Genomic DNA, 13,769 nt, shown 5'->3' with positions numbered 1-13,769 from the left:
ACAAATAATATTAATTTATCTTCTTAGTTTAATACAAGGTCATACTAAACATTTTAGGAAGTTAAGATGACATTTATTTTTCATTTAATGACATGTTTTGTCAGTGGTATTGCACATAATGAGTTAAATGTAAATGTAAAAAAAAAAAAATTATTAAAAATGTTCATTTTTTTAAATGCTGACTTTTTTCTATATATATATATATATATATATATATATATATAATAGAAGGTCACAATAAATATTTCAGGGTATTAAACACAACATTTATTTTTAATTGAATGATGTGGTTTTGTCAGTGGTGTTACATAATGAGGCTTAAAAGAAACCTAATATTATGTATTCATAATAATATGTATATGATAAAATGTATATTATTAAAAATGAATTTATTTAAACAGACATTTTTAAATATAAGTGTAAGTTTGACAAAGGATTTGTGATAATGTACAGAAAACAGAACTGGGTCTTCTGTTTGCGTCTACAGACAATGTCTCCCTCTGCTGGATCGTTTTTCTACTGCACGAAAGTTGTTCTTCCGTTACATAACCGAAATCGCTATTTTGGCTGTTTTGATATATAGTTTGTATTATAAAGTGTTATCACTCAATCTTTCGAACTGAAAGACTTAAGACTTTAAGCTGGCATCAGTAATCACATTTACTCTTTAATCACACTCTTAATATGACGGACACTCGCTTCGAGGTCAACGAACGTTAGAAAGATTATTCGGTAGAAAAGAAACTAAAGAAGAACTAAACGTCCCCATCATAAACATAATAATGGTCCCCATAGAGGAGGATCACTGCGCAGCGACGTAATCTCTCATTGGTCAGATATTCAGTCATTTATGTTTAAGGAACCAATCTGCTCTATTTATAATTTAAAATTTTAATTATGACATAAAAAGTCGAAATTACGAAATAATAAGTCATAGTTCTGACATACTAAGTCATAATGATGAGATTAAAAAGTCTTTGTCGTAATTATGACTTTTTATCTCATTAGTATGGCTTTTAAAGTCACAATTCCGACTTTCATCTTATATATATGACTTAGTATGTCAGAAATTTGACTTTTATGTAATTATTATGATTTACAAAAGCATTATTTTTTGACGGAAGTTGGCTTCCATATTTTTTTCGTTTTATTCGTCTTTGTTCTTTTTTTTTTGTGGGTGTGTGACGTTTTTAATAATTTTGTTTAATGTTAATTGAAAACGGGTTTCTAAAACTTTTAAAAGGAGCGTCCTCTGGTGGATTTTTTTTATTTTTCAGAATAACGTTCAGCATCCGCCGTTCTACTGAATTTTACTTCCGCGAACCTTAAACCCTACGTGATGACGCGGTGAGTCTCCCATCATGCCCCGTCGCAGCGCCCCACAGCGGTGAAGAGGCGGAACTGCAGTCTCTGACCCACATGTGGCCGGGCGCCTTTAAATCTATCGGAAATACGAGCTCAAGTGCTCATGAAAGTGCACGAAAAGTGTATGTTTTTGCGCTAAGGACCGTCCTGCGTGCTATTATATGATCTGAAGCCCGTGGAGCGACGTGCGCGGAGGTGAGTGCGCTAATGACAGCAGATGCTAACACAGCTAGCCGCGTCACACTGATAAACAAGAGTCTGAACTTATAAACGGGACATGTAAACATCTCTGTATGTGTCTAGGTGTGTTATTCTTACGGATTATTCATGTGGGACGGATTTAAATGAGTATAACACGCTCTAAAGGCCTCTGTTATCTCTAAAGACTGCTAATGAACAACTCAAACTTCAGCTGTGCTGAGACCGAGAGAGGGAGTAAATAAACAGAGCAAATAAAGACACAGTGACAGAGTTACGCTGTCATTATGATGATGTTCATGTATCTGAATTGTACTTTATTATGTTTCTTCTTTAAATGTGTTGGTATAGTAAATCAGGGCTCGGAGCTGCTGTGACCCGGAGCCAAAGATGCAAGAGGGGCCAGGAAAGGGTGAGTGGGGCTTTATGCTCATCTACTTCACACACACACTAAAGTGAACAGGGCTTATGGACTGAGTTGTTGAATTTGACTGGAATGCACTGCATGTTTTATTGTGGTTGCATTTTGTAGAAGCTTTTTAATAAAATTTAGTTTGTGATTTTTCAGGTGGGCAGAACTCAGAGGGAAGTTTGGAGGATGAGGAGGATCAGCGGTGCCCGATCTGTCTGAACCGTCCCAGACGGACGGATAGAGCCGTACCGGACTGCTGCAGACACGTCTACTGCTCGGCCTGCATCCTCCGCTGGGCTCAGGTCAGCTGTCGAATATAAAACACTTCCACATACTCTATTTGTGTGTGTCTGTGTGTATATAATATATATATATATATATATATACACACATAAATTACTGGTCTGAATTTTCAGCATCATTACTCCAGACTTCAGTGTCACATGATCGCTCAGAAATCATTCTAATATGCTGATTTGCTGCTCAAGAAACATTTCTTAAGCACCATTCAAAAGATTTATTTATTTTTTTAAGTGGAAAGAAAGAAATATTTTTATTTAGCAAGGACACATCAAATTAATCACAAGTGACAGTAAAAACATTTATAATCTACGAAGATAGATTATATAGATAATGTAGATAAATTTATAAAGATTTCCGTTTAAAATAAAAAAGCAGTTCTTTTGAACTTTCTATTTATCAAAGAATCCTTAAAAATGAATTAAAAAAAATCACAAAAATATTAAGCAGCAAAATTTTAAGGTGGCATATGTTTAAGGTGGCATATGTGTGAAAAGTTATTTCTAGAAACATGTTTAAATACTATTTTGAAAGTCTTAAGTTTACATCGTTACGCAATTTTTTTTTTTTACTCATTATAGTACTATACTGTTAGATACTTTATTATTTATTTATTTATGTATTCACTCGTGCATTTATTTACATTAAATCTATTTTTGTATAATTTATTTATTTTAATCTAAAGTTAATTTTTAATTTTATTTATTTATTTTTATTTTTAAATTAAGTGCTGCCTTGGTGAATATAAAGGTGTAACGGTACACAGAAGTCACAGTTCGGTACGTACCTTGGTTTTGGGGTCATGTTTTGGTGCGATTTCTGTACAATAGGAAAAATGGTCATACTTTAGTCTCACAATTAACTATGACTTTTGCCTCAATAAACCCCTAATTACTGCTTAATAATATTTAGTAAGGTAGTTGTTAATAAGGTAGGATTATGGGATGTAGAATACGGTCATGCAGAATAGGGCATTAATATGTGCTTTATATAAGTACTAATAAACAGCTAGTATTCTAGTAATACGCATACTAATAAGCAACTAGTTAATAGTGAAAATTGGACCCTAAACTAAAGTATCACCGGACAAAGGAACAAATCCACAATGCTAGGTTTCTTTTCATTTATTTTGAACAGACTGTAGTACGAATCACAGTTTGTTCCACCCAGCAGCATTCAGTCCCTTAGTTAGTACAGTACAGCCTACTTTTGTGTATTAAAGGGTTAGTTCACCCAAAAATGAAAACAATGTCATTTATTACTCACCCTCCCGTTCCACACCCGTAAGACCTTTGTTAACCTTCAGAACGCAAATTAAGATATTTTTGTTGAAATCCGATGGCTCAGTGAGGCCTGCATAGCCAGCAATGACATTTCCTCTCTCAAGATCCATTAATGTACTAAAAACATATTCAAATCAGTTCATGTGAGTACAGTGGTTCAATATTAATATTATAAAGCGATGAGAATATTTTTGGTGCGCCAAAAAAACAAAATAATGACAGATTTCAAAACACTGCTTCAGGAAGCTTCGGAGCGTTATGAATCAGCGGTTCAGAGCGCCAAAGTAACGTGATTTCAGCAGTTTGGCGGTATGACACGTGATCCGAATCATGATTCGACACACTGATTTATAACGCTCCAAAGCTTCCTTGAAGCAGAAATTGGCCATCACTGTATAAGTCGCTATATAAGTCGTCGCTATATAAGTCGTTATTTTGTTTTTTTGGTGCACCAAAAATATTCTCATCGCTTTATAATATTAATATTGAACCACTGTACTCACATGAACTGATTTAAATATGTTTTTAGTACATTAATGGATCTTGAGAGAGGAAATGTCATTGCTGGCTATGGAGGCCTCACTGAGCCATCGGATTTCAACAAAAATATCTTAATTTGCGTTCTGAAGATTAACGAAGGTCTTACGGGTGTAGAACGGCATGAGGGTGAGTAATAAATGACATTATTTTCATTTTTGGGTGAACTAACCCTTTAAGCACTAAGCATTAAACAGAATACACATAGGTCATATTTTTTTGCAGGGTGATAAAAAAACAAAAGGTATTTGGTCACAATCAGATACAAAACTAAAAAGCATCTTGTGTTATAGAAGTACAGATACATTGAATAATGAAAAATAAATCTTGTGCATTAGGTCCAACTATTCAAACTATTTAAACATTCAAAGCTTAAGACCAACCCTCCTATACTTAATTTTCTGCGTTCCGCTCCGTTTCTCGCACAGTTGAATGTGCGAGCCTTTCAAAGTATTCTCCTTTGTTCATAAGCGCAGAAAGACGCAGTCGACGTGTGTGCACTACCTAGTGGCACTACCTGTAACTGACTGTATTCATCGTCTGACTCCATGAACCGATCTGTGACATCCATACCGCACGGTTCGGGATGAATACATGTACCGCAACACCCCTAATATTTATAGATCAGTGACAGCTTTAACAGCCTGTATGATCTGCATACTACCCAGGAAATATATATTGCATACTGTAATGTGTGATGATGTGTGTGATGGACTACAGATGGTTCAGTCCTGCCCAGTGGACCGCAGACCCTTCAGTGCGATCTACCTGCAGGGCTCCTCGCAGCAGTGCATCAAGGTCAGATGTCCTCCTGATGTCCTGTATGTCTCTGTAAGAGCCTCTGATTCCTGATGAAACTCAGCCGATCTTCTCCTCTGTGTTTCAGCTTCCTGTGAAGGCGCTCAGACTGTCAGAGCTGCGCGCATGCTGCAGTCAGGATGGTCAACGGATGCGCCGTGTCTCTGTGTAAGTGCTGCGTGGCTGCATTTGCATATGTTCATTTTGCTGTTCATCTGATTTTTTTAATAGTTAATTGTGTCGTTAACAGGGCAGAGACAGAAACTCTGGAAAGAACGCAAGAGAAAAGAGCTAATGCCAAACAGAAATGCCACAGAGAAGGTATGTGCTTAAATATTGATTCTTGACTTATTCATAAGGTGCTTATGTTATATTTCAATATGAAACATTTTTTCCAGGTTAAATTCAACTTAAGTTCTCTTGATTGAACGGAAAGTACTTTGGACTTAATAATATGCTTTAATGCTTTATTAGGAATAAACATGAACATAAATTGCCATTAATGTGAATTTCAACTTGAAATCTTGAAGTATTGGTATATGTAACGTGTATGTTGCAAAAGAAAATTCTTTTTTGTTTTATTCTGGTACTGCACAATATATATATAAGTGTTTTCACTTCTTTTTCACAAAGTTAGAGACCTGTTGAAATTGCCACAGATGTTGTCGGGAGATCAAGTTGCATAAACAAGAATATTGCCTGTTGAAACGACTCGCATTAGATTATGTTTGAGGTAGAGCTGCATGATTAACCATTAAAAAAATAGAATAAATCAACCTTTGAAAGTAACTTCAAATGAAGATTGTATCCGTTGCATCGTTACACCAGTAGGTGGCGAAAAGTCACTGTTAAAAACTGTATTTGTCATTGAATCGTTCATTCAAGAGATTCGTTCAAAAACGCTGATTCGTCCAGTAATTAAACTAGTGAAGTCTTTATGACTGAGTCATTGAATCATTCATTCAACGCTGATTAATCCAGTAATGAAACAAACAAGTGAAGTCTTTATGAATGAGTCATTGAATCGTTCATTCAATGCTGATTCATCCAGTAATGAAACAAATCTCTAAGCTCGTTCGAGATGCATCAGCGCAGCACAGGCTGATTGGTGAATGACATCAAAATACCGCGAGATTAGAGAGCAAACGACTCCTTATGCTTTTGAATCGCTCTCATGGTACATTAATGTCATACGCCGATCAGTCTGCGCTGCGCCAATGCATCTCAAACAAGCCTAATGTGAGTGAGTCATTGAATCATTCATTCAACGCTGATTCATCCAGTAATGAAAGAAACAGGTGAAGTCTTTGAGCGAGTCACTGAATCATTTATTCAACACTGATTCATCCAGTAGTGAAACAAGTTAAGACTTTATGAGTGAGTCATTGAATTATTCAAGCAAACAGATTTTTTTAAAAATAAATTCAAATTAATAAAATATTCTGCAGCAATTAACATTTTGTCAGAACCTCTAGTAAATTACATGTTATTTTGTTTAGTTGTCTAAACAAGTCGTGGGTGAATTGTGATCTCTATTTTAAACAAATCAAACAAACAAACAAAAAAATCATGATTCTCAATTCATCCAGAATCGTGCAGCTCTGGTTTGAGGTGTAAGAGCTTTTTACTCAGATTTTTTTTTCAATAGTTTGTTGCGGCGTTGAGCTCTATATAACTGATATATGTTTAGCAATTTAAGAGCTTTCCAAAATAAATGTCTTTTATTCCCCGCCAGGTGACTCGGATGCATCTATCGATAAAAACAGAAAGGTTAGTATTGGACTAATGTATTCCTCCGTTTGGTCTCATTTATTGCGTATGAATAAAACAGGAGGTGTTAAGCAGCGTTTATGTGTGCAGGTGAGGGGAGACTCATGCCACTCTCTTCTGCTCACTCAGCATTTTCACCCATCACTGCCCAGCCAGCAGGGAGCCACTTTCGGCACGCTGACGCAGATCATGTAAGTGCACACTGACCTGACGGCAGAACATCATGTGCCTTCTGTTTCTTTTTTAACTGAACAGTGTCTCTTGGATGGACCTATTATCTTTCTTTAGTGTGTAATGTTGCTGTTTGTGCATGAAAAAGATCTGCAAAGTCCCTCCAGCGGGAGTTATTCTCTATATCAGTGTCAGTTTCTGAACTCGCTGAAACGCCTCCATTGTAGTCTTGAGTTTTCTTCCGGGAACGAACACAATATTCCTCATTTCAATAATTACCGGCCAAAATAAGTTAGTAGTCTGTTGAAACTGGTGGTTATGGTAAGGGGCGGGACATTTCCAAAACACGCTCGAAGCGCTTGACCAATCACAACACACTGCTCCAGCTGACCAATCAGAGCACATTGTGCTTTTCAGAAGGAGGGGCTTCATAGAGACAGGAACTAAACAAAGCATTACTGACAGACTGGGAAGAGAGGAGCTGCAACAATGGAGAATATGAGGAAAATAATGAACAGTCAAGCAGGAAAATCTGTTCTAGTAGAGCCCAAAAACAACATCAAGACTTTGTAGAAGGTTAAAGTGTTTTGTTTGTTGTTTCTGTCTTGCGCTGTAGGGCAGGATCTGTTGATGTTTGTGAGGAGGGGCCAGATGGCGTTCAGTGGAGGAGATTAGAGAGAAAACGCAGATGGCTTCCTGCCTCTGTACCTGTCCTCTCTACAGGTGTGCCCAGGTGAGGAACGTGTCTGTTTACTGAGAATCTGATGAATAATGCACTCAAAAACAACAAGAACTGCTGAAACCGCCAGGTTCGAATCTCATTGCACGCATGATGTTAAGATGATCTCTTCCTGTTTACTAGGGGAGTTCGACTTTATTCTGATTTGGCTTTTGTTTTGAAACTACATATATTTATTTTGGCCAATTATAGTACTTTGTTTTATGGGTGTAAATGAAAATCTAAAATGTAGTATTTGTATTATTTAGCTGCTATTTGCTTTTTTGTGCATTTTGGGTTATGAACCTTGTTTATTGACACTTAGGGTGTTACTCCACTCACACCTGCTTCTGTCAGCTGTCTCCGCCTCTCTGAATCTGCTGCTTTCTGAACACACCGGTGAGTTCACTTGATACAGAGTCGTCTATTTCATTTTAGTTTAGTTAGTTTTAGTTTCATTTTTTCCCTCAATTATATTTTAACTTCAGTTAACAATAATGTTTTTGTTAACAATTTGTTAAAACTTGTTTTGTCTCCTGTGTTTCTTAGTTCCTCATGGCGTAGTTTGTGCCGTCACCTGCCCCAAAGGTGAGGAGAGAAAGGGAACCAGGGGTTCTGGGTCGAAGACATCTGTGAAGCCAGCAGAGGCTGTTGCAACCAGACGTTCCTCTCGACACAATCGCACTGAGGCAGAGGATTCCTCAGCTGCACAGTCGCAACCGACAGATTCGGACGCCACCTCTTCTACACCACCAACCAGAAACGATACTCATGCTTCTACGAGCAGGGGACAGCAGGGGAACAATCCGAGGTCGGGAGCAAAGAGGAAAGGACGTGCGAAGAAGACGATGGTGGAGAAACATGAGGATGATGAGGTTGGGAATCATGAGGAAGATGGAGTCAATGAGGAAACAGAATCTGAGGAAAAAAAAACAGACCAGAAAGCAAGTTCTGATCAGATTGATGACCCATTTGATATGGAGGACAAGATGGAGGTGGAGAATGAGACGAGTCCTACTGAGGCCAATAACCAGGAAGAGGAAATGGCAATAGTAGAAGAAATGCTAACTGAGAGTATGGTTGAAGATGAAGACAATCAGAAACTTTCACCAGAAGATAAGGAGGATGAGGAAGTGGAGACAAGTGATGCAGACTCCGTTGAATTGGTGAATGTTCCACCAATAGTGGAGGAAGATTGCCTATCTCTTTCCTCTGCTGATTTGCAAGAGTCTCAATCGGATTCCCAGGATGTTGAATCATCTCTGCAAGTGGAATCAACAGCTGAACCTCCTACGGTCACTTCGGACCAGATTGCGGTTCTGAAACCGGAGCCTGACACCACGGAAGACGATGCCGACAAGGAGGAATCGATAAGCCTTCCACCTTTCCAAGAGGTTGCGGATCTGAATCCAGAGCCTGACACCACGGAAGACAATTCAGACAAGCAGGAATCGAGTAGCATTCCACCTCTCCAAGAGATTGCGGATCTGGAACCGGAGCCTGAGACCACAGAAGATGATTCCGACAAGCAGGAATCGAGTAGCCTTCCAACTCTCCAAGAGGTTGCAGATTTAAAACCGGAGCCTGACACCACGGAAGACAATGCCAACAAGCAGGAATCCAGTAGCTTTCCACCTCTCCAAAAGGATCAGATCGCCGGTTCGTCTGTTCTTGGAGAGAAAGCTAATTCAGAAACTAAGGACACTAATGCAAGGAGTCCTCAGGACAACACTGACCTCATTCCCATGGAGTGTGATTCTCCTGCATCTGAGAGTGAAGCCCATGCTGCTGAACCTGAAATAGATCCCATTGTGAATGTGGCTCAGACGGCCGATCAAGAGCCCAAGATTGACTGCTGTAAGGAAGCGAAAGGCTCGGACAAGAGGGAGCGGGAGGGACGATCCCGCAGGTCTCGCTTTCACTCGCCTACGACCACTTGGTCGCCTACCAGGGAGTCTAAGAATGAAGGCTCACGCAGGTCAAGGTCTCGATCACGGGACCGTAGCCACAAAACCCGATCCACATCTCGGAGCCGCGATCAGCAAGAGGAAGAGCGGGAGGGCCGGCGGAATCGCAGCCGTAGTCGTAGCAGGGAGCGGAGTCACAGGCGACGTAGTCGTTCAAGGAACAGAAACCGACCCGGACGCCGGAGCCCGTCTCAGGAACGCGCTGATCATGGCGGCCACTCTCCTCGCAAGAGGGATTCTTGGGGCACGGATGGATGGCGGAGCAGGGGTGGCGGACGAGGTTTCCGCAATTCCAACTGGAGGAACAATGCGGAAAAACCTGGGCATTTGTCAACAAGAGATCCTGTTTCATCCGACAACGGCAGCTTTCATGAGGCGTCGCCCGATCGAGGCAGGAGCGAGAACCCGGACTGGGTGAAAGAGAGGGAGAGCCTCTGGCCGGACACTGATGCTAGAGGCGATCCACCTGCAGAGTCCTGGTCTCGGGGTGGCTGGAACGCCGGACGCGGTAGAGGAGGAGCACACTGGTCGTCCAGCCAACAGGGCGAGCCAGCAGATAATTGGAGGCAACGTTCTTCTTTCTCAGGGACAGCAAATAACACAGATTCTTATAGTCGCTTCAACGAAAACAGAGCCGGAGGAAAGAGAAAAGAGTCTGAGGGCGGCGAGACGGCGATGGATCGTTCAGGGTGGTCGTCAGCGTCGAGCTGGGCCGTGCGGCGAACTCTTCCCGCTGATGTGCAGAACTACTACTCGCGCAGGGACAGAGGAGGCGGCAACAATACCTGGAACAGACAAGAGGAGGATCAAGCTGTACCAAGTGTCCCAAAACAAGCAGGTCTGTCTTTATCACCAACAAAAACTATTTTCGTATACGATTTGTGTGTTCAGACCAATGCGTAAAAAACAGCAGATGGGCTGAATGAAAATGCACTTCAACTCTTTGATAATGGATTTAGGGCCCTATGAAATCCATTTTATTCTTTCTCAAATTCCATTTTATTTTTTACTCATTCTGGGTTTTTTTTTTTTTTTTTTTTTCAGGATTCCATTTTAACTTTAGTAATCAAAAAGCATGTCCAAGTAATTGAAATCATGGAACTTGTACAACAAATTTTTAAATGGTTAACAAAAATTACATTAAATTAGGGCCTTAAAATCTGTTGGGTTTTTTTTTTTATTTTTACTGAAATGTAGTTGTTGTTGTTTTTTTTCGCTTGAATTTTTCTCAGTTCCCTTTAATGGTTACATTTAAACCTTAGTAATGAAAAAGAATGTCTAATCTATTGAAATCATAAAACTTTAACAGTTTAATCATTTATTTAAAAAAAATCCTCTGTTCATGAGCGCCACCTAGGCATTGTTTTATGTAACTGCAGCAGCTCTGGACATGTGGCTAAAAGTGTTAAAAATGTGGCTAAAAATGTTATTGGTTGGCATAAAAAAAAAATAAATAAATAAAAAAATCTGTTGAATCTGAATAGACATGTTAACAGACAGTTGTTTGTCATTTTCGCATCAGTGTGATTTCTTTAGTCTAGTCCTTAAAGCATAAGTATGCCGATTTTCAAAAATGCATTATGGGTATTGAAGATAATGCCACAGCTCTTTTTCTCTAGTCATGTAGCTCCAGTTTCAAAGATATTTGCATTTCTATTAACAAAGACAGCCAAGTTTAATTATAAGCCCATTTTGCCAGTGGTGAATTTCCCCTTTAATATGTTTGGGTCACATTTATTCTCATGTCTGTTTTCCATATTTCAGATCCCCCACAGAATGAGCCAAATGCGCCCCTGCCAACCGAGGCAGTGCCAGCCCTACCCCCCACCCTGATGCCCCACCAGCTCGGTGTGATGGGGGTCCTTCGTTACCCCATGGGGCATATGCTGCCGAGACCTCCAGCCATGGGTCTGCAGCCTCCTCCTCAGTTCAGTTTGCCCCCTCCAGTGCCAGTACAGTTGCACCCCACTGGGTCGCTCCTACAGGTCCCATCCATAGCCGTGCAGGGTCTGCCTCCACCTCCACCACCACCTCCACCTGTGCAACAGGGCGGCTTCACCGCGGTACCGCCTGAAAGCCACCCATCTCAGGTGAGCACCAGGGTTATTCTCGATAAGTGAAACTAAATCTATAAAAATGTCATTATTTTAAATAGCTGGAATAAAAAAAAAATCACTATATTCGAGATGATTGTGCTGGTAATATAAAATTAAGCAACATTGTAAATGTCGAGGTTTTAATTTTAATGTTTAATTTGGTGAATTCCCCTTTAAATGCATTTATATATGTGCTAATTATTTTTACAGCAGGTGATGCCCAGTTTTTCTGTACCAGGCAAAGGTTCTTTCAAACCCATGCCAACCAAAGTAGTTGCAGGGCCGCCTCATCCTGTTGGGATGGCCAGTGCGGCCCAGCCGTCCTCCACCACCCAACCCGCCACTCACAGTAAGGCCCATGCCGACAGCTCAAAGAAGGAGAAGGCAAGTGTTCACGTTCATGCAAACACCTCCATGTTAATAATGTCCATATCCTGCACTACACTTCCTAAAATACACTTTTCCCTTTCAAGCAGAAATTGCAGATTCAGGAGCGGGCCATCAATGAGGTAAAAACAGCGATTAAGCCATATTATCAGAGGAATGAAATCAACAAGGAGGAATATAAAGAGATTGTACGCAAAGCTGTGGAAAAAGTAAGTTTACATTTTTAGTCGATTCATAGGGTTATATAATTCACACTAAAATCTAAACTTTTTTTTTTCCGCATGGAAAACAAATGAGAAATCTTGCCACTGTTGATGGAAAATGTAGTGACCAGCCTTGTTTTTAGTATGATTACATTATAATAATTATAATATAATATATTACATTTATTGTTTTGATTTTTATATTATATAATTATATATATTTGGTTTTTTTTATTTTATATTATTTAATTTTATTATATTTTTTTTTCTTTTTTAATATATTTAATATATATTTTATATTGTTTTTATTATATTAAATAAAAAAATAAATAAAATTAATAAATTTTTTATATAATATAAACAATAAAAAGAAAAAAAATACTATAAAATAAAAAATACTATAAAATAAATAAATATAAATATGTATTATATTATAATTACTATTATGTAATCAAATATAATAAAAACATAAAAATAAAAAAACAACTTTTGCTCTTTCTCTCAGGTGTGCCACAGTAAGAGTGGCGAGGTGAATGCAGACAAAGTGGCCAACCTGGTGAAAGCGTACGTCGACAAATACAAACGCATCCGCAAAAGCAAATCCGAGAAGAGCTGAGGGTCGCTGTTCTGCTGACTGCACAAGTGCAATTCCTCCACCGCGGTGTCACTGACTGGAGCCGTTCTTAACACATTTGCATACAAGAATGAAGATTTTTCTAGAGATGACATATTTTGTTTAATTTGGATTTGATATAGTGCAAATGCCCTTTATTGGATTGTGTCTTATGGGTGTATGTGTGTGTGTATGGGGCGGGGGGGGGTTAAGGTCTGTAATGGTGTTGCTATAATTGCATTTTGCTTCTAAGTTTAAAGTAGCAAAGCAAATGATTAAGGCAAATGATTCAAGTGGTACGACTGGACCTGTCCTGTCTCTCTCTCTCTCTCTCTCTCTCTCTCTCTCTCTCTCTCTCTCTCTCTCTCTCTCTCTCTCTCTCTCTTTCTCTCTCTCTGTCTCTCTCTCTCAGTAGTCAATATTTGGACCTGAACATAAAGACTTTTCCCTTTAGAAGCATTGAAACAATCTGGAGTACATGTGCATTAGCTTTATTATTCCCTGCAGAAGCTGAATGTGTGTGTCTGAGTGTGTGTGTGATTCAATCATAATCTTACGTGGAAAGAACACGGGTAGTTTGTTGGTGAGCTGAGATGATTTTGTTGTTATCAGGTTATCAGTCCTGTACTTCTGTTTAAGCAGTTCAATCACTGTGTCTGTTTACCCTCCCAGAAGCAATGAAATAAACCAGCTCCCTGAATCCCGTCCTGTGTCGATTTACTGCGTTCAGATCAGTTTTAGTCTTCACAGGGTCAATTCAGAGCATCGTACACTCTCGTTAACCTTAATTAAGGGGCTTGTTAACTTATGCAAAGGTGGAAAGTCATGGTTCTCAAAAAGACAATGGCTGTGTCCAAAATCACATACTTCCCTGGTATATAGTAAGTGAAAAATAGTATGTTATGAGTAGTATGTATCCAAATTCACAGTACTCATAAAAGAGTAATCAAA

At 39.2% G+C, this 13,769-nt stretch overlaps 1 protein-coding gene across 4 annotated transcripts; it reads left to right on the top strand.

Annotated features, from left to right (window-relative positions):
* The first annotated feature begins 1,349 nt into the window (after positions 1–1,349).
* Positions 1,350–13,518, top strand: scaf11 (SR-related CTD-associated factor 11). 4 transcript variants are annotated; one of them, XM_051890978.1, is made up of 16 exons: positions 1,366–1,560; positions 1,669–1,800; positions 1,915–1,975; positions 2,132–2,277; positions 4,816–4,893; positions 4,982–5,061; positions 5,144–5,214; positions 6,629–6,663; positions 6,754–6,854; positions 7,451–7,567; positions 7,878–7,951; positions 8,102–10,357; positions 11,284–11,609; positions 11,826–11,999; positions 12,092–12,211; positions 12,711–13,518. In XM_051890978.1, exons 3-16 carry the CDS (start codon positions 1,954–1,956, stop codon positions 12,819–12,821), a joined length of 3,711 nt encoding a protein of 1,236 aa, XP_051746938.1. In that variant the 5' UTR covers positions 1,366–1,560; positions 1,669–1,800; positions 1,915–1,953; the 3' UTR covers positions 12,822–13,518. The 4 variants fall into 4 exon arrangements, with proteins under 4 accessions (XP_051746940.1, XP_051746941.1, XP_051746937.1 ...); XM_051890980.1 differs by lacking the exon at positions 1,669–1,800 and having other exon boundaries at positions 1,350–1,560; positions 11,829–11,999; XM_051890981.1 differs by lacking the exon at positions 1,669–1,800 and having other exon boundaries at positions 1,351–1,560; positions 6,793–6,854.
* The last annotated feature ends 251 nt before the right edge of the window (positions 13,519–13,769 follow it).

This window comes from Ctenopharyngodon idella, chromosome 4 (genome assembly GCF_019924925.1).
Source record: "Ctenopharyngodon idella isolate HZGC_01 chromosome 4, HZGC01, whole genome shotgun sequence".
NCBI classification, from domain to species: domain Eukaryota; kingdom Metazoa; phylum Chordata; class Actinopteri; order Cypriniformes; family Xenocyprididae; genus Ctenopharyngodon; species Ctenopharyngodon idella.
This window is presented reverse-complemented; position numbering and strand designations above follow the sequence as displayed.